Genomic DNA, 19,674 nt, shown 5'->3' with positions numbered 1-19,674 from the left:
GGTGTGCTCAGAAAGGCATTACAAACTCTTCCTCAGATGAGGCTGTGGCTCCACTGAGACCGAGATGTCTCACACAATTTTGGTGATTCATGATCTGAAGATGAAATATGTTCTGTGAGACTGAGAAAGGACCCTGTGGGTTACTACTGGATGTCTCAGGTCTCTCTGATGTTGGTCTGTGCCTCATTTTTCCTGCTGTAACATATAATGTCTTTAAGTTTCACCCATGTTTTAGCATGTGTCAGAATTTCATTAATTTTTAAGGCTGAATAATATTCCATTGTATGGCTATACCACATTTGTTAATTCATTCATCAATCGCTTGGGTTGCTTCTCCTTTTTGGCTATTTTGAGCAATGCTGCTATGAACGTGGATGTACAGATATCTCTTTGAAATCTTGTATTTAATTCTTTTGGCCAAATACACAAAGGGAAATTGCTGGCTCATATGGTAATTATATTTTTATTTTTCTGAGAAACTGCCAGACTGTTTTTCATAGTGGCTGCACTATTTTACCTTCCTACCAGCAGTGTGGGAACGTTCCAATATCTCTGTTTCCTCACGAACACTTGTTACTTTCTGTTGTTTTTTTTTTTGATAGCAGCCATCCTAGTGGGTGTGCAGTGATATCTCATTGTGGTTTTGATTTGTATTTCCCTAATGATTAGTAACGTTGAGCTTCTTTTTATATGGTTGTTGGTCATTTGTAACATCATCTTTGGAGAAATGTCTATTCAAGTCTTTTGTCAATATTTAAATCAAGTTATTTGGTTTTTTTGTTGTTGAGCTATAGGAGTTCTTTATATAATCTGGATATTAAACTCATCAAATATATGATTTGCAAATATTTCTCTCTTTCTGTGGGTTGCATTTTCACTCCATTGATTATATTCTTTGATGCACAAAAGTTTAAAATTTTGATATAGTCCAATTTACCTATTTTAATTTTTGTTGCTTATGTTTTGGTGTCATATCCAAGAAATCATTGCTAAATATAATGTCATGAACATTTTCAACTATGTTTTCTTCTAAGAGCTTAATAATTTTAGGTCTCCTGTTTAGTTCTTTGATCCATTTTGAGTTAATTTTTATATTTGGTGTTAGGTAAGGGTTCAACTTCATTCTTTTGCATGTGAAGATCTAGATTTTTCTAGCACCATTTGTTGAAAAGACTGTCCTTTTCACTATTGAATGGCCTTGGCACCCTTGTTAAAAATCACTTGACCATATATGTGAGAGTTTATCTCTGAGCTCTCTATTCTATTCCGTTGGTCTACATGTCTTTTTAAATTCCAGTACCACATTGTTTTTTTGTTTTTTTTTTTTTACATTTTGGTCTTAATTCACCTTGAATTGACTTTTCTGTGTGATGTAAAGTGGGAATCAAATTGTATTATTTCCAAATGGAAAACCATTTGTCCTAAGACTATTTATTTATTTTATTTTTGACTGTGTTGGGTCTTCAGTTCGTGCGAGGGCTTTCTCCAGTTGCGGCATGCGGGGACCGCTCTTCATCGCGGTGCATGGGCCTTTCACTATTGCGGCCCCTCCCGTTGCGGGGCACAGGCTCCAGACGCGCAGGCTCAGCAGTTGTGGCACACGGGCCCAGCTGCTCCGCGGCACGTGGGATCTTCCCAGACCAGGACTCGAACCCGTGTCCCCTGCATTAGCAGGCAGACTCTCAACCACTGCGCCACCAGGGAAGCCCACCACATTGTTTTGATTACTGTAGCTTTGTAATAAGTTTTAAAATCAGGAAATGTGAATTCTCCAAATGCTTGGCCCTGCTGTGGCTCCTCATGGGACTCAGTTGCTGAATGTGCTTCCTAAAATTTCTTCTAAGTTCCCCTTTGTGGAGATGGCTAGAGGCCCAAGAAGAGTACCCTAACACTGCCATGAGACCACATGGGGCATGGTTGCTACATGTACATGTTGAAATTTTTTCTAGTTCTCCCTTCAGAAGAGGTACTATCCCAAGTCAGCCACTTCAGCCTTCCCAGGCCAAGATTATGAGGGGAATTGGGATGAGGCCAGGTAAGTGGCAGAGCTCTTGCCCTGACACAAGGACCTGGAATAGGACTATTCCTGCTCAAGATGGCTATTGGGAGTTTACTGGCTTTTGCCTTTATGTGGCTCCTCCAGAGCTCTGGGTGTCCCTGGAATGGAATTGAATCTGGCCTTTATGGCCTGAGTCAGAGTTTCAGGAGGCTGGCAATGATGGCAGGGTTGTTCTGCTATGCCTAATGTGGTTGTGGCAAACTTCTTGGTGTTGAACTCTTTTGTTCTTGCAGCTGTCCATGTAAGTCAGGTCACAATGTTCCTGTAACCCCCCAACAAGACAAATGCTATTCTCTGTTCTGCAACTTTTTATCTCTGTATGAATGGACTCTTAAGGGTTAGAGCCCTGAGAATAAACTATCCTGTATACTTAAGGCTATAGGCAACATTCAAAAAGTGCAGAGCCAGCATGACTAAGCACAGGCAACAAGGCACAAAGTTTAAAGTAAAGAGGAACAGATCTAATATGGAGTCAGAGTTGTTCTTCCCTGTTACAACACCTCCTACTTTCCTTACTGGAAAGTCAGCCTGATTTAAATTCTTCTGAATTGGATGGACCTTTAATAGATGTCCCAATAAATGTCTGGGCCACACAGGCAAATGAATTTGCATTGCTACTATTGATATATGAAGTGACTGTATATGTTATCTGGAAGAAAAATTAACTTTTCCATTAGTAGACTAATGTGGTGTACATATTAAAAAACAAACAAACAAACAAGCATTTTCTGAATAATGAACACATTACCCATATTTATCAATCATGTATTAGAAAACTGCCTGGAGAGTACTTGTCTCTCACTGTCCTACTTCACTCTCTAGGTCTCTACTATAGACTCTTTTTCAAACTGTGTGTTGCTCTTATTAACCCTTACTTTTTCAGCATGCTGAGCACAAACCAAACCCTCCCTTATGCCTGTTTACTAAACACTGGTCAGGTTAACTAATCAATCTGACTGTTGGTTATATCAAATCTAGATAGAGCAAAAGAACCAGAACTGGTCTTCATTCCTGCTGATTGAATACCTGGTGGACTAAAGTAGAAAATATGGATGAATGACAAGCTATGGTATTCAAGACTGAAAAATAATCACTGCATTATTTTCTTCTGGTGAGTTATTTGGGGCCCAGACCGCCTGTATAGAAGTTCAAGGACTGGCTCTTGACCAGATAAAGACAATTAATGAAAAATATTCTCTTTGCGTTGAAAACAAACATGACCTTGGAACTTCCCTTGGTGACATACTAGGAAAATATTGTAACAAACTCTGTAGATTCCACAAGTGGCAACTTCAAACCTCTCTGGGAGATTGTAAACGACTCTAGCACTACCCTTTTTGGTACAGATGTCTGCCAAATCACCAAATGATTTGGATCCTGCACAAGCCACTCTTTGTACACTCTGTACAGTGGTATTTTTTAAAAATAATTAATTAATTGATTAATTAATTATATTATTTTTGGCTGCGTTGGGTCTTGATTGCTGCACGCGGGCTTTATATAGTTGTGGCGAGCGGGGGCTACTCTTCGTTGCGGTGGGCGAGCTTCTCATTGTGGTGGCTTCTCTTGTCACGGAGCACGGGCTCCAGGTGCGTGGGCTTTAGTAGTTGTGGCTCATGGGTTCTAGAGCGCAGGCTCAGTAGTTGTGGCGCGTGGGCTTAGTTGCTCCGCGGCATGTGGGATCTTCCCGGACCAGGGCTCGAACTCGTGTCCCCTGCATTGGCAGGTGGATTCTTAGCCACTGTGCCACCAGGGAAGCCCTGTACAGTGGGTATTTTAACTGTTCCCCTGAATAAGCTACCAAATACCACAAACTATTGTTGATGGATTTGTCCTTTTGTCAATATACAATCTCCTAGTTTGTCTTATTTAAGAAATTAACCTGAGTTTCTACGTTGTCTGAGATTAGGATTGCCACCTCAGCATTCTTTTGTTTACTATTTATATAGAATCTATTTCCATCCTCTCATTTTTATCCTACTTGTGTCTTGGATCTAAAGTGTGTTTCTTGTAGATGATATGTAGTTAAATTACATTTTTTAAAAAAATTATTGTCTCTCTCTGCCTTTTAATTGGAAATTAATTGTTTTTATTTTGGTAGTGTACCATTTAATTCTCTTCTCACTTATTTTAGTTATTTTCTTAATGGCTACCCTGAGGGTCAAAACTAACACCTTAAACTTAGAATAATCTAGTTTGAATTAATATCAACATAGTTTCTATAGTATAAGAAACTATGTAATACTGCCAAATGTAAAATAGCTAGCTAGTGGGAAGCAGCTGCATAGCACAGGGAGATCAGCTTGGTGCTTTGTGACCGCCTAGAGGGGTGGGAAAAGGAGGGTGGAAGGGAGAGGCAAGAGGAACTGGATATGGGGATATATGTATACGTATAGCTGATTCACTTTGTTATACAGCCTAAACTAACACAACATTGTAAAGCAATTATACTCCAATAAAGATGTTTAAAAAAACCTATGTATTAAACATATATCCTTTATATTCTTACTGTCACAACTCTACCTTTATATACTTGTGTCTATTAACATAGATTTATGTTAAAGTTTTACTCATTTGACTTTTAAATAATATAGGAAAAAAAGAGAACCTATGAACCTAAATACAATCATACTGGCTTTTATATTTATCTACATAGTTTCCTTTACCAGCATTTATTCTTCATATGACACTGAGTAGTTCTCAAGTGACATTTTTTTCAGCTTGCAGGGTTCCCTTTAGCATTTCTTGTCAGTGAGATCTGCTAATGATTATCTCCCTCAACTTTTGCTTATCTTTGGAACATCTTTATCATTCATATTTAAAGATAGTTTTACTATATGTAGAGCCCGGTTTGAAATTTTTTTTTCTCTTAGTACTTTAAATATGGCATTTAAATCAGGCTTTTCAGTGCATCCTGTCCTTTGTCATTGCTAATGAGAAATAAGCTGCTAATCTTATTGATGAACAATTATATGTGACAATTAGTTTTTCACTTGCTGCTTCAGATTCTGCTTTTGTCTTTGTATTTTGACTGTTTGATGATAATATGTCCTGGCTTTGATTTCCTAGTTTATCCTAATTAGAGTCCATTGACCCTTTAGATATGGAGATTCATATCTTTTACCAAATTAGAACATTTTCAGCTGTTATTACTGCAAGTATTATTTTTCTCCTTTCTCCTCTCTTTTAGGCTGAAAATACATGAACATGATGGTTCTAGGGAACAGCAAGATGCCCCTCAGGTGGGATGCACAAGTTCCATAATTTATTTGCCAGCAGAGGGCATTCCCACCACATACATGGTTGTTCAGGCATAGGAAGTAATGATGATGCAGGCTAGAATAGTAAGGATATTCAATGAGTGATCAGTGAGTGATTAACATAACATCTTCAATTCAGTTGCATCAGTGTCCACAGGAGCTTGATAATGACCAGGACATCAAAAAGAAAATAATCCACACAGCAGTGGTCACATAGAGGCCAAACAATGGACAGTGAAGCCTGAAGGAGAGTTGGCAAGCCCTGTAAACAAGGACATGGCTACAAGAAGGTGACAGATCTGTTGGTGCATGATTGTAGCAGAGTGGAGGGACCAGCAGATGACAACATAACGGTCAACAACCAATACAGTAAAAAGCACACACTCCATGGAGCCAAAAGCCAAAGCCACAGAATACTGAACAATGCAGCATATGTAGCTGATATTCTTAACTTAACTTCTCTACAAGCTTACCATTATCTGAGGAACAATGCAGTTAGTAAAACACATGTCCAAAATTGAGAGGTTTGGGAAGAAGAAGTACATTGGGGTGTGGCGCCTGCTATCCAGGAGGGAAGTTAAGATGATGGCTGCATTGCCTGTGAGTGTCATCACGTAGAACCCAGAAACAAAGAAAGGATGAACTCAACCTGGGGATACTCTGAGAAGTCAACTAAGATAATGTCTTCTCCTGAGCTGACATTATTTTCACCATCTGCTTATTTCATAGCAACTGAAATAGAATCAAGTATTCTCTCTATATTGCCAAAACAGATGGACAAAAATTAGTCAATTTTTACATAATAGTCCCTACTAATTTATAGGTTTTTCTAACAATTCCAAACAATGAGAACTCAAATTTCCTGATGTATAAAATAATGTAAATGATTTAAATGTAAATCCAAAGCCACAAAGAATGCAAAAACTAGATGGAAGCAGCCTAAAAGCACATTAAGGTCTTTTAGGTGCTTCACTTGATCCCATTAATTAAATATTTATCTAGGAAGCCTATAGTTTCTATTTCACTTAGACATCCACTCTTAATTGGTACACTCTTGATTAGTGTAGGAACAATGAGAGAAAAAATTAAGTGATAATAAAAATGAAACGAAAACTGAGATATGGTAGTTGATGTGATAAATTAATTCCCCCTGGCATGGAATATGATGATACAATAGTGACTGTGATATTAAAATAAGCAGTGAGTGTTGGACCAAACTGACACAGCCACAATGATAAAATTTTTGTATATAGTTTCAATTGGTTTCATGACACCAATAAGGTAATTTTTTCTTGTTTCCCTCACAAATACTAGTTTGCTTTATATTCTGTTGACATAAAACAAATAGATGACTAGTTGTTTCTTTAGCAAACATGGGGTTATTCAAGATCAAGAAAAAACTGCATTTCCAGATTTGCAACCATGGCGAGACATGTGCATGTCCCCAACAAAAAATGGAGAGGAGAACTGTTTCAAATAGGGCAAATGAAGTTGAGATAGCTCTAGTAAACAGAGTCCATTGGAAAAATTAAGAGTACAGTAGCTTTTCATTGGGTAAGTTGTGACAGTTTCTTATTGGCTGAGCTCTTGAAGGAAGGAAGAGGAAGTCTTTTTTCGTTTTGGGCTCTGTTGTTGTTATAAGGTGTGAAAACTTCCCTGTCTGACATCCAGACTATCTTAAGTGAGAGTTCCTTTTATTATTTTTTGACAATGTCTCCCTTTTGATCAAGATTGTTCTCTGAAAGCATCACTGATTGAGAGTCAGGTTTTCTGGTTCCAGTGACTTTTAATCCCTCAATGCAAAGAAGGACATTCCTGGATGTACTGTCCTACATCAAATGGAAATTGCACAGATTTGAAACCTATTGACGTTCACATCTGAATCACAGGGAGTTGTACGAAGGAGAACCTGAAGTACTTATTATGTGAAGTCCCTAAGTTAACAAGATTACAGAGATTGGTGATCATCTTTAGCATTGTGTCATCATCAAAGAGGAACTTCCAACAGACATGGTCTATATATCTTGGGAAAGCTATCTCATCAGATGTCAGCTGCTTCAGTTCTGGGAAATCTTTACTTTCAGGTCAACAGATGGCTGTCAGTTTGAGTCAAAGTTTTGTGCTTTCCTTAGGTGTGTTTGTGAATACAAGAGTCTATTTCCTGAAATTTGGTGACACAAAGGTTGGTTATCAGTACCTGATAGAGGCCTTACAAGTGAGTTTGAAGATAGTCCTTCTGAAGCAGCTGTCCCCAACTTTTTTGGCACCAGGGACCGTTTTGTGGAAGACAATTTTTCCACGGACGGATCGGGGGCAGGGGATGGTTCAGGCGGTAATGCGAGTGATGGGGAACGGCAGATGAATCTTCGCTTGCTCGCCCACCCGCCTCTCACCTCCTGCTGTTTGGCCTGGTTCCTAACAGGTTGCAGACCGGTACTGGTCTGTGGCCCGGGGGTTGAGCACCCCTGTTCTGGAGGTTTCATTTCTAAAATCCCCAAATATCCAGGTTGCAAGTGTGAGGCTTAAGATCTTTGTCTTCCATGAGTGCACTGTGAAAAGATCGCTTTACCAAAACATGCTTACTTTTAGTAGAAGAAATTAGGACTTCACAATATTGGAGTACCTCTCCATTTATCAGTTGTGGGTCAAAAGAGGCAAGGGTCAAGTGCATTGGGTATCCTGTGGCTATCTCAAACAATGAGCATTTATGGGTTCCAAGAGGGTGGATGTGATGTTTAGAAGAATTTATAGCAATGCTTTTGGCCAGGTTATTTGGAGGGCCTCTACAATTTTTTCCAATTGGGACTTCATGCCTTCAACTAAACCAGAGGAATGAGGGTGGTAAGTGCAGTGACAGTTTTGTAAAACTGACCAAACAGCACAGATGTGTTGAAGTACTTGACCACTAAAAAGGATTCTTTGACCTTTATGCAGTTAGAGAAGAGTTTCCCAGGTGGGGACAATCTTTTCCTAAAGGTTTTAAGCCACAAAAGAGGGAGTAACCTGTCTGCAAGGGAAGGCTTCAGTTCAGTGTTGAACAGGCCATGACTAAAACATATTTATATCCACAAGACTGGGGAAGCTGTATGAAATTCATGTGCCAGACCTCAAATGGTTAATTAATCTGTTTAAAAAATCAGGAAACAGTATGAACAAGCTTCCCTGGGTTGAGCTTTGGACAAGTGGATCAACTGAGTTAGGCATTTTTGCAGGATTTTAAATAATTCCCCACAAATATTGATTCATGAACATTGTTATCTTTTCAATAAACCTATGGTTTAATGCAGGCACAGGGGTGAGGAATGAGAATTTTAGAGTGTTAGGTCCAAACCTAGTTTTCTCTTTTATCAAACCAACAGTTGTTGAATTTCCATCTTGCTTTTCCTTTTCTGAGGATCATTGCTGGGCTTCTCTAGCGAGATTTTCTGAGTTATAATTTAGAGAAATATCCCTTTGGACCATGAGAGTTTTGGCTGCTGTTGGGTCCTTAAAGGGCAGCATTCCTTGTGGAAATGTCAGCAAGGTGATTTCCCTAGCTTTCAGAGAGTCAAGTTTAGGATGACCTGAAATATTAATAATAGCTGAAGTGTCAGTTTGAAGTGCTGCATCCAATAATTCCTGAACATAGGGGCCATTTAAAATTTTATTTTCCCTGGAAGTAAGGAGCCACGTTGCTTCTAAAACTTTCCAAAATCATGAGCCACTCCAAAAGCTTATGTACTATCAATATAGACATTGGCAGTTTTGTCCTTGGCTGAAGTACAAAACCATATCAGAATACATAATTCAGCCTCTTTGGGAAAAGTAGTCATAGGTAAAGGTGCTACCTCAACAATATCAATGGAAGTTGCTGTAGCATAGGGAAAACAATATTTGCCATTATTGCCTTTTAAATAAGAATCTTTGGTGAGCCATGAGAAGTTGACTTCATTGGTGATGGAGGTGAGAAGACTAGCAGGGTTAAAGTGATTAAAACATCAACAAGAAAAATATGGTTGACACCTATTTTCTCAGCCAGGGTTTGAGTGTCCTGGCAGGGTCATTGCTCTTGCCCTTTGGCAGCTTGGCTGCTAGTCAGATCGAGGATGAAGCAGAACAGTTCTTCAGAAGTGACCACACAAACAACTGGGCAGTTTTGGCGTGTACATCCCAATTCTGGTTTAATTATCAACATGTTGCAAATATTCTATATGTTTATAGAACTAATAAGAGGCTAGGTATTCCTGACAGGACAAGAAAAAGAAGATGGAAACATTTGGGGTGGAATATTGAAGATTTACATGGTAGTCAAGACAAGATGGTGGAGTAGAGGAACCTTGAGCTCACCTCCTCTCACGAGAACACCAAAATCACAACTAATGGTGGAACAACCATCAATAAAAAAGACCAGAACCTACCAAAAAAGATATTCTACATCCAAAGACAAAGAAGAAACCACAATGAGATGGTAGGAGGGTCACACTTGCAATATAATCAAATCCCAAACCCCACAGGTGTGCAACCAACAAACTGGAGAATAATTATATTGCAGAAGTTCTCCCATAGGAGTGAGGGTTCTGAGCTCCACGTCAGGCTCCCGGCCTGAGTGTCTGGCAATGGGAGGAGGAGCACCCAGAGCATTTAGCTTTTGAAGGCCAGTGAGTCTTGATGGCTGAAGCTCCACAGGACTCCACTCTTGGAGGGCACACACAAGGTCTTGCATGCACAAGGACCCAGGGCAAAAGCAGTGACTTCATAGGAGCCTGGACCAGACCTACTTGGTATTGGAGGGTCTCCTGGGGAGATGGGGGCCAGCTGTGGCTCTCTCTGGGGTCATAAAAGCTGGTGGTAGACATAGCAGGGAGCATTCATCTATGTGAATTCTGGCTGGAGGCAGACATCTTTGGTATTTGGCACCAAGACCTGGCCCCTCCAATAGTCTGTAGGCTCCAGTGCTGGGACGCCTTAGGCCAAACAAAAAAAGGGTGCAAACACAACCCCACCCATCAGCAGACAGGCTGCCTAAAGACTTCCTAAGCCCACAGCCACCTCTAGACATACTGCTTGACATGGCCCTGTCCACCAGATGGCCAAGAACGAGCTCCAACTATCAGTGGACAGGCACCAGCCACTTCCACCAGGAAGCCTGCACAAGCCTCTAGACCAGCCTCACTCATCAGGGGACAGATACCAGAAGCAAGAAAACTACAGTCCTGCAGCCTGTGGAACTGAGTCCACAAACAGTTCAGAACCAACCTTGGGACCAGATGGTCCCTGGCCCTTGGGTGATGAGAAGGTAGTGTACTGCTCAATATATAGGACATCCCCTACAGAGGACCACTTCTCCAAGGTTGAGAAACATAACTAACCTTCCACATACATAAACATACAAGTAGAAATTTAGACAAAATGAGAGAGCAGAGGAATATGTTCCAGACAAAGGAACAAGATAAAGCTCTGAAGAAAAACGAAGTGACATGTAGATAAGCAATCTACCTGAGAAAGTGTCAGAGTAATGATCGTAAAGACAATCCAAGAACTTGGGGAAAGAATAGATGCACAGAGTGACAAGTTACAAGAAGTTTTTAACAAAGAGAAAACATAAAGAACAGTCAGAGTTGAAGAATATAAGAACTGAAACAAAAAATACACTAGAAGGAATCAATAGCAGAATTAATGAGGCAGAAGGACAGATAAGTGAGCTGGAAGACAGAGTGGTGGAAATCACTGCCATGGAACAGAATAATGAAAAAACGCAAAGAAATGAGGACAGTTTAAGAGACTTCTGGGACAACGTCAAACACCAACATTCACATTATAGTGGTCCCAGAAGGAGAAGAGAGACAGATAGTGTCTGAGAAAATACTTGAAGAGATAATAGCTGAAAACTTCCCTAACAAAGGAAAGGAAACAGTCACCCAAGTTCAGGAAGCACAGAGAGTCCCATACAGGATTAACCCAGGGAGGAACATGCTGAGACACATAGCAATCAAACTGACAAAAAATAAAAATAAAGTGAAAATATTAAAAGCAACAAGGGAAAAGCAACAAGTGACATACAAGAGCATTCCCATAAAATTATCAGCTGATTTTTCAGCAGAAACTCTGCAGGACAGAAAGGAGTGGCATGATATATTTAAGGTGATGGAAGAACCTACAACCAAGAATACTCTATCCAGCAAGGCTCTCATTCAGATTTGACAGAGAAATCAAAAGTTTTAGAGACAAGCAAAAGCTAAAGAATTCAGCAACACCAAATCAGTTTTACAACAAATGCTAAAGGAACTTCTCTAAGAGGAAAGGAAAAGGCCATAACTAGAAACAAGAAAATTATGAAATGTGAAATCTCTCCAGTAAAGGCAAACATAGAATAAAGGTAGGAAGTCATCCACACACAAATATGAACTCTAAACCAGTAATCATGAGAGGAGGAGAGTACAAATGCAGGATATTTGAAATGCATTTGAAATTGAGGTCAGCAACTTAAAACATGTATATATATACACATATATATACATACTACATAGATATATACAACACTATATATATGTGTATATACATATAGACTACTATATCAAAACCTCAAAATCTATAATAGATAAACAAACAAGAAAGAAAATAGAATCCAAACACAACACTAATGATAGTCATCAAATCACAAGAGAAGAGAATAAAAGAGGGAAGGAAGAAAAAAGACCTACAAAAACAAATCCAAAACATTTAACAAAATGGCAATAAGGATATACATATCGATAATTACCTTAAAGGTAAATGGATTAAATACTCCAACCGAAAGGCATAGATTGGCTGAATGGATATAAAAACAAGACCCATATATAGGCTGTCTACAAGAGACCCACTTCAGATCTAGGGACACATACAGACTGAAAGTGAGGGGATGGAAAACACCTCTTTCTAAAACTATTCCAAAAAATTGCAGAGGAAGGAACACTTTCAAACTCATTCAATGAGGCCACCATCACTCTAATACAAAACCAGACAAAGAAACCAAACACACAAAAATCACAGGCCAATATCACTGATGAAAATAGGTACAAAAATCTTCAAAAAAATACTAGCAAAACCAAAACCAACAAACTTTAAAAGGATCATACACCATGATCAAGTGGAATTTATCTCAGGGATGCAAAGATTTTTCAATAGTCATATATCAAGCAACATGATGCACCACATTAACAAAGTGAAGAATAAAAAACATATGATCATCTCAATAGATGCAGAAAAAGCTTTTGTAAATTCAACATCCGTTTATTATAAAAATGCTCCAGAAACAGGGCATAGAGGGAACATACCTCAACATTACAAAGGCCATGTATGACAAACCCACAACTAACATCATACTCAATGGTGAAAAGCTAAAATCATTTCCTCTAAGATCAGGAACAATACAAGGATGCCTATTCTCACCCCTTTTATTTGACAAAGTTTTGGGAGTCCTAGCCACAGCAATCAAAGAAGAAAAAGAAATAAAAGGAATCCACATTGGAAAAGAAGAAGCAAAACTGTCACTGTTTGCAGAAGCCATGATACTATACATAGAAAATCCTAAAGATGCATCCAGAGAACTACTAGAGCTCATCAATGAATTTGGTAAAGTTGCAGTATACAAAATTAATGCACAGAAATCTCTTGCACTCCTATACTCTAACAATGAAAGATCAAAAAGAGAAATTAGGGCTTCCCTGGTGGCGCAGTGGTTGAGAGTCTGCCTGCTAATGCAGGGGACACGGGTTCGAGCCCTGGTCTGGGAAGATCCCACATGCCACGGAGCAGCTGGGCCCGTGAGCCACAATTGCTGAGCCTGCGCGTCTGGAGCCTGTGCCCTGCGACGGGAGGGGCCGCGATAGAGAAAGGCCCGCGCACCGCGATGAAGAGCGGTCCCCGCACCGCGATGAAGAGTGGCCCCCGCTTGCCGCAACTGGAGAAAGCCCTCGCACGAACCGAAGACCCAACACAGCCAAAAAATAAAATAAATAAATAAATAAAATCAAGTAAAACTTTAAAAAAAAAAAAAGAGAAATTAAAGAAACAATCTCATTTACCATTGCAACAACAACAACAACAAAATACCTAGGAATAAACCTACCTAAGGAAGCAAAAGACCTGTACGCAGAAAACTATAAAACACTGATGAAAGAAATCAAAGATGACGTAAACACATGGAGAAATATACCATGTTCTTGGATTGGAAGAATCAACATTGTGAAAATGACTATACCATCCAAAGCAATCTACAGATTCAATGCAATCTCTATCAAATTATCAATGGCATTTTTCACAGAATTAGAACAAAAAGGTTTACAATTTGTATGGAAACACAAAAGACCCCGAAAAGCCAAAAGAATCTTGAGAAAGAAAAACGGAGCTGGAGGAATCAGGCTCCCTGATTTCAGACTATACTACAAAGTTACAGTAATCAAAACAGTATGGAAAAATAAAAATGGAAACACAACACTCCAAAATCTATGGGATGCAGCAAAAGTAATTCTAAGAGAGAAGTTTATAATGATACAGGTCTTCCTTGCAGCTCTATTTACAATAGTCAGGACATGGAAGCAACCTAAGCGTCCATCATCAGATGAATGGATAAAGAAGATGTGGCACATATATACAATGGAATATTACTCAGCCATAAAAAGAAATGAAATGGAGGTATTTGTAATGAGGTGGATGGAGTTAGAGTCTGTCATACAGAGTGAAGTAAGTCAGAAAGAGAAAAACAAATACAGTATGCTAACACACATATATGGAATCTAAGGGGGAAAAAAAGGTCAGGAAGAACCTAGTGGCAAGACGGGAATAAAGACACAGACCTACTAGAGAATGGACTTGAGGATATGGGGAGGGGGAGAGGTGAGATGTGACAGGGTGACATAGTGGCATGGACATATATACACTACCAAATGTAAAATAGATAGCTAGTGGGAAGCAGCCGCATAGCACAGGGAGATCAGCTCTGTGCTTTGTGACCACCTAGGGGGTGGGATAGGGAGGGTGGGAGGGAGGGAGATGCAAGAGGGAAGAGATATGGGAACATATGTATATGTATAACTGATTCACTTTGTTATAAAGCAGAAACTAACACACCATTGTAAAGCAATTATACTTCAATAAAGATGTTAAAAAAACCCAAAAACAAACAAAAACAAACAACAACAACAACAAAACTCAAACAATCCAACCCACTGCTAAAAAGAATCAGAAATAAGAACAGAGCCCAAAGTCATCAGAAGGAAGGAAATAATGAAGATCAGAGAGGAAATAAATAAAATAGAGATAAAAAAGAAAAGATTAATGAAACCAGTAATTGGTTTTTTGAAAGGGTAAACAACACTGATAAACCTTTATCCAGGCTCACATAGAATAAAAGAGAGTGCACCCAATCAACAAAATAAGAAATGAAAGAGAGGAAATAATAACAAATAACAGAGATTAAAAAGTCATAAGAGAATACCATGAACAGTTACATGCCAACAAATTAGAAAACCTAGAAGAAATAGACAAATTTCTAGAACCATACAAACTGTCAAGACTGAGTCAAGAAAAAATAAGAGAATTTGAACAGATCAATCACTAGAAGTGAAATTGAATTTGTAATAAAAAACAAAAGAAAACAAACAAAAAACTCCTAGCAAACAAAAGTCCAGGACTGGACAGCTTCCCAAGGGAATTCTACCAAACACATAAAGGAGAACTAATACCTATCCTTCACAAACAACTCCAAAAAATTGAAGAGGATGGAACACTCCCAAGTTCATTCTATGAGGCTGCCATAACCCTCATACCAAAACCAAAGACACTACAGAAAGAAAAAAAAAAGAATATTACAGGCCATTATCTGTGCCTTCAAGAAAACTAAACCAATCATGGATATTGTAGACTTAGAATAATGGAAGGTCTTTAATGTTGAGAACTTTCCAACAATGGACTAGATTCTACCATAACTCTTCCTTTTCAGGTAGGGAGAGAAGGATCATTTTCACTAATTGAATAGGTTGCATAAAAAGTTGACCATTGTTCCAGTCCTTCCCATCATACACAGGTCCACTTGGGGCTGATAACATTGCCTTTGCCTTAACATGTGCAGGATGGCAAGTTCATAATCTTGCAACAAGGCTTTCACATAATGGCATTACTAATAATCAATGTAAAGTTTAACCACACAATACCTAAGAGCTTTACTAGCTTTACTTATTCCATGTTTTTAGTCAGTATTTGCATAGACTTGTTTAGACCTACTCACTCAAGAAGAACTGAATGTACTTTCTTTCTATGTAAGTTTTTTTCCCCTAGGAAGAGGAGATAAGATTAAGAAAAGACAAAGTTCTTGGCCATTATGATATTACTACTTAGATTATTAGGAAAAGGATCACATTTTGTTTGATTTAGCATCTCATAAAAACCTTTCTAACCACATACATTAATAACAATAATGATGGTTTGTGGGGATTTTGATGGTGTCCTGAGATGCTTAAAAGTCTAGCTACCAAACTGAAGTGAAAGCAATAGTTTAATTCAGAGGCCAGCAAATTTTACAGTGAAGGGCCAGGTAGTAAACATTAGGCTTTTCAGACAACTACTCAAATATGCTGTTGTAGCGTGAAAGTAGCTATATAAAATATGTACACAAATGGGTGTGGCTTTATTCCAATAAAACTTTATTTAGAAAAACCAGAAAAAGGGCAGGATTTGGTGTGTTGGCCATACTTTACATTTGAAGCTAGACATGATAAAACTGTGCTTTATGAGATGAGTTATGTCCTCCAGAAATTCATACTCTGATGTCCTAACATCTAGAACCTCAGAATTTGCCCATATTTGGAAATAGGATTGTCGTGGATATAATTAGTCAAATTAAGGCAAGATCTACAGAGGAGTAGATTAGGTCTGTAATTAATATGACTGGCGTTCTCAAAAAAAGGGGAAATTTGGACATAGCCGCTCATACATATACAAACACAAACACACACACACACACACACACACACTCGCTCACACACACACAGGGAGTACACCATATGAAGATAAATGCAGAGATTGAAGTGGCGATTTACTTGCTAAGGAATTCCAAAGATGACCAGCAAACCAAAAGAAGCTAGATATGGAACAGATTTTTCATCAGAGCACTTAGGAGGAATGGACACTGTTGACTACTTGATTTCAGAATTCTAGTCTCTAGAACTGTAAGACAATAAAGGTGGTTATTTAAGCCACCTGGTTTGTGGTACTTTGTCATGGCAACCCTAGAAATATAATACACTGTATTTAAATGTGGTCAAAATCAAGATACAGTAAGATATAATGATTCCAGGACTAGAAGAGAATAAACTGATGTTTGGATATATCCAAGATCCATGAAAAATGCCTGCAAGGTTTGATCCTTGCTACTTATGGGAGTCCTGCAACAGTCCTGTCACTGAGGGATGTTGCCCTGCTGAGGAGTCTCCCCAGAGCCCCCTTCATGTCCCTGTTCCTCAGACTGTAGATGAAAGGGTTTAACATGGGGGTGACCATGGTGTACATCACTGAGGCCACCAGACTTGTCCTAGAGGATGAAGTGCCTGCAGAACTAAGGTAGACCCCAAGGCCTGTGCCGTAGAACAAGAAAACCACTAAGAGGTGAGCCCCACAGGTGGAAAAAGCTTTGAACTTGCCCCCAGCTGAGGAAATCCTCAGTATGCAGGAAACAATTTGATAGTAAGAGAAAAGTATTCCACTGAAAGGAATCACGGCCAGAAGACCAGTTGCAAAATACACCACTATGTTATTGATGAGAGTGTCAGAACAGGTGAGTTTCAGGACTTCAGGAAGATCACAAAAAAAGTGTGGGATTTCCAGATTTGTGCAGAAGGAGAGCCTCAAAATGGTCAAGGTTTCAATTAAGGAACCCATGACACTGAGGCACCAGGAGCCCAGAGCCAGCAGTCCACACACCTGGGAATTCATGATCACTGTGTAGTGCAGGGGGTGACAGATGGCCACAAAGCGATCATAGGCCATCACGGTCAGGAATAAATTGTCCAGGCACCCAAACACAATGAAAAAAAATATCTGGCTGAGGCAGGCTTTATATGTTATGACTTTGCTCTGTGTCTGGAGGTTCAGCAGCATCTTTGGGATGGTGGTGGAGGTGAAACAGATGTCAGCAAAGGACAGGTTGGAGAGAAAGAAGTACATGGGGGTGTGGAGGTGAGAGTCTGAGACGATGGCCAGGATGATGAGCAGATTCCCAGTGACTGTCACCAGGTACATGGACAGGAACAGCCCAAAGAGAATGAACTGAATCTCCGACTTTGCTGAAAATCCCAAGAGGAGAAATTCCAAAGCATGTGTTTGATTTCCTGATTCCATGTAGATGAAATAACTGCCAGGATATAGCAAAAAAAGCAACATTCAATTATCTCATAATAAAAGCAGCACAGAAATGTGGTTACCTTTAAATTCAGGTGAAAGAAATAATAAAGTACTGCCTTTTTCTTTTCTTTTTTTTTTTTTTAAAGGATTTTCTTATTTATTTATTTATTTATTTATTTATTTTTGGCTGTGTTGGGTCTTCGGTTCGTGCGAGGGCTTTCTCCAGTTGCGGCAAGTGGGGGCCACTCTTCATCGCGGTGCGGGGACCGCTCTTCATCGCGGTGCTCGGGCCCCTCTCCATCGCGGCCCTTCCCGTCGCGGGGCACAGGCTCCAGACGCGCAGGCTCAGCAATTGTGGCTCACGGGCCCAGCTGCTCCGTGGCATGTGGGATCTTCCCAGACCAGGGCTCGAACCCGTGTCCCCTGCATTAGCAGGCAGATTCTCAACCACTGCGCCACCAGGGAAGCCCCAGTACTGCCTTTTTCTAACTGCCTTTAGTTGGGGAGTTAGAAATGCTTCCATCCTTTTCTTTGCTGTCACTACTATCTGGAAATGTAGTCTTAATTTCAAAGTTGTCATATGCTTTATAACCTGTCTACTGAAAGTGTGGCATGTAGACCAGCAGGTCACATTACTCAAGAGCTTCTTTGAATGCAGAATCCAAGGCCCCACTCAGACCTGCTGAATCAGAATCTACATTTTAACAAGATCACCTGGAGTTTCACATGTGCATTAATGTTTGATTAATTGTCAAAATTAGTGTTGGTCTAGAGCATCTATGCCTTCTAGTCCTTTAGCTTTTATTTTTTATTTTATTTTTTTAACATTACTGGAGTATAACTGCTTTACAATGTTGTGTTAGGTTCTGCTATATAACAAAGTGATCAGCTATATGTATACATATATCCCCATATCCCCTCCCTCTTGCATCTCCCTCCCACACTCCCTATCCCACCCCTCTAGGTGGTCGCAAAGCACCGAGCTGATCTCCCTGTGCTATGCAGCTGCTTCCCACTAGCTATGTATTTTACATTTGGTAGTGTATATATGTCAATGGTACTCTCTCACTTCGTCCCAGCTTACCCTTCCCCCTCCCTGTGTCCTCAAGTCCATTCTCTACATCTGCGTCATTATTCCTCTCCTGCTCCTAGGTTCTTCAGAACCATTTTTTTTTTAGATCCCATATATATGTGTTAGCATACAGTATTTGTTTTTCTCTTTCTGACTTACTTCACTATGTATGACAGACTCTACGTCCACCCATCACACTACAAATAACTCAATTTCGTTTCTTTTTATGGCTGAGTAATATTCCATTGTATATATGTGCCACATCTTCTTTATCCATTCATCTCTTGATGGACACTTAGGTTGCTTCCATGTCCTGGCTATTGTAAATAGTGCTGCAATGAACATTGTGGTACATGACTCTTTTTGAATTATGGTTTTCTCAGGGTATATGTCCAGTAGTGGGATTGCTGGGTCATATGGTAGTTCTATTTATAGTTTTTTAAGGAACCTCCATACTGTTCTCCATAGTGGCTGTATCAGTTTACATTCTCACCAACAGTGCAAGAGGGTTCCCTTTCTCCACACCCTCTCCAGCTATTATTTGTAGATTTTTGATCATGGCCATTCTGACTGGTGTGAGGTGATACCTCATGGTAGTTTTGATTTGCATTTCTCTAATGATTAGTGATGCTGAGCATCCTTTCATGTGTTTGTTGGCAATCTGTATATCTTCTTTGGAGAAATGTCTGTTTAGGTCTTCTGCCCATTTTTGGATTGGGTTGTTTGTTTTTTTTTTATATTGAGCTGCATGAGCTGCTTGTATATTTTGGAGATTAATTCTTGTCAGTTGTTTCATTTGCAAATATTTTCTCCTATTCTGAGGGTTGTCTTTTCATCTTGTTTATGGTTTCTTTTGCTGTGCAAAAGCTTTTAAGTTTCATTGGGTCCCATTTGTTTATTTTGTTTTTTATTTCCATATCTCTAGGAGG

The 19,674-nt window shown here is 39.4% G+C and overlaps 1 protein-coding gene across 1 annotated transcript; it reads right to left on the bottom strand.

Moving 5' to 3' along the window:
• Positions 1–16,707: 16,707 nt before the first annotated feature.
• Positions 16,708–17,571, bottom strand: LOC103006368 (olfactory receptor 7C2-like). The gene is made up of 2 exons (XM_028162158.2): positions 17,217–17,571; positions 16,708–16,931 (listed from the first exon to the last, which is right to left on the bottom strand). The coding sequence occupies exons 1-2, from the start codon at positions 17,569–17,571 to the stop codon at positions 16,708–16,710; spliced, it is 579 nt and encodes a 192-aa protein (XP_028017959.2).
• Between the last annotated feature and the right edge of the window lie 2,103 nt (positions 17,572–19,674).

This window comes from Balaenoptera acutorostrata, chromosome 2, assembly GCF_949987535.1.
Source record: "Balaenoptera acutorostrata chromosome 2, mBalAcu1.1, whole genome shotgun sequence".
NCBI classification, from domain to species: domain Eukaryota; kingdom Metazoa; phylum Chordata; class Mammalia; order Artiodactyla; family Balaenopteridae; genus Balaenoptera; species Balaenoptera acutorostrata.
Note: the sequence above shows the minus strand (reverse complement) of the source record. Positions and strands in the feature narration are given on the sequence as shown.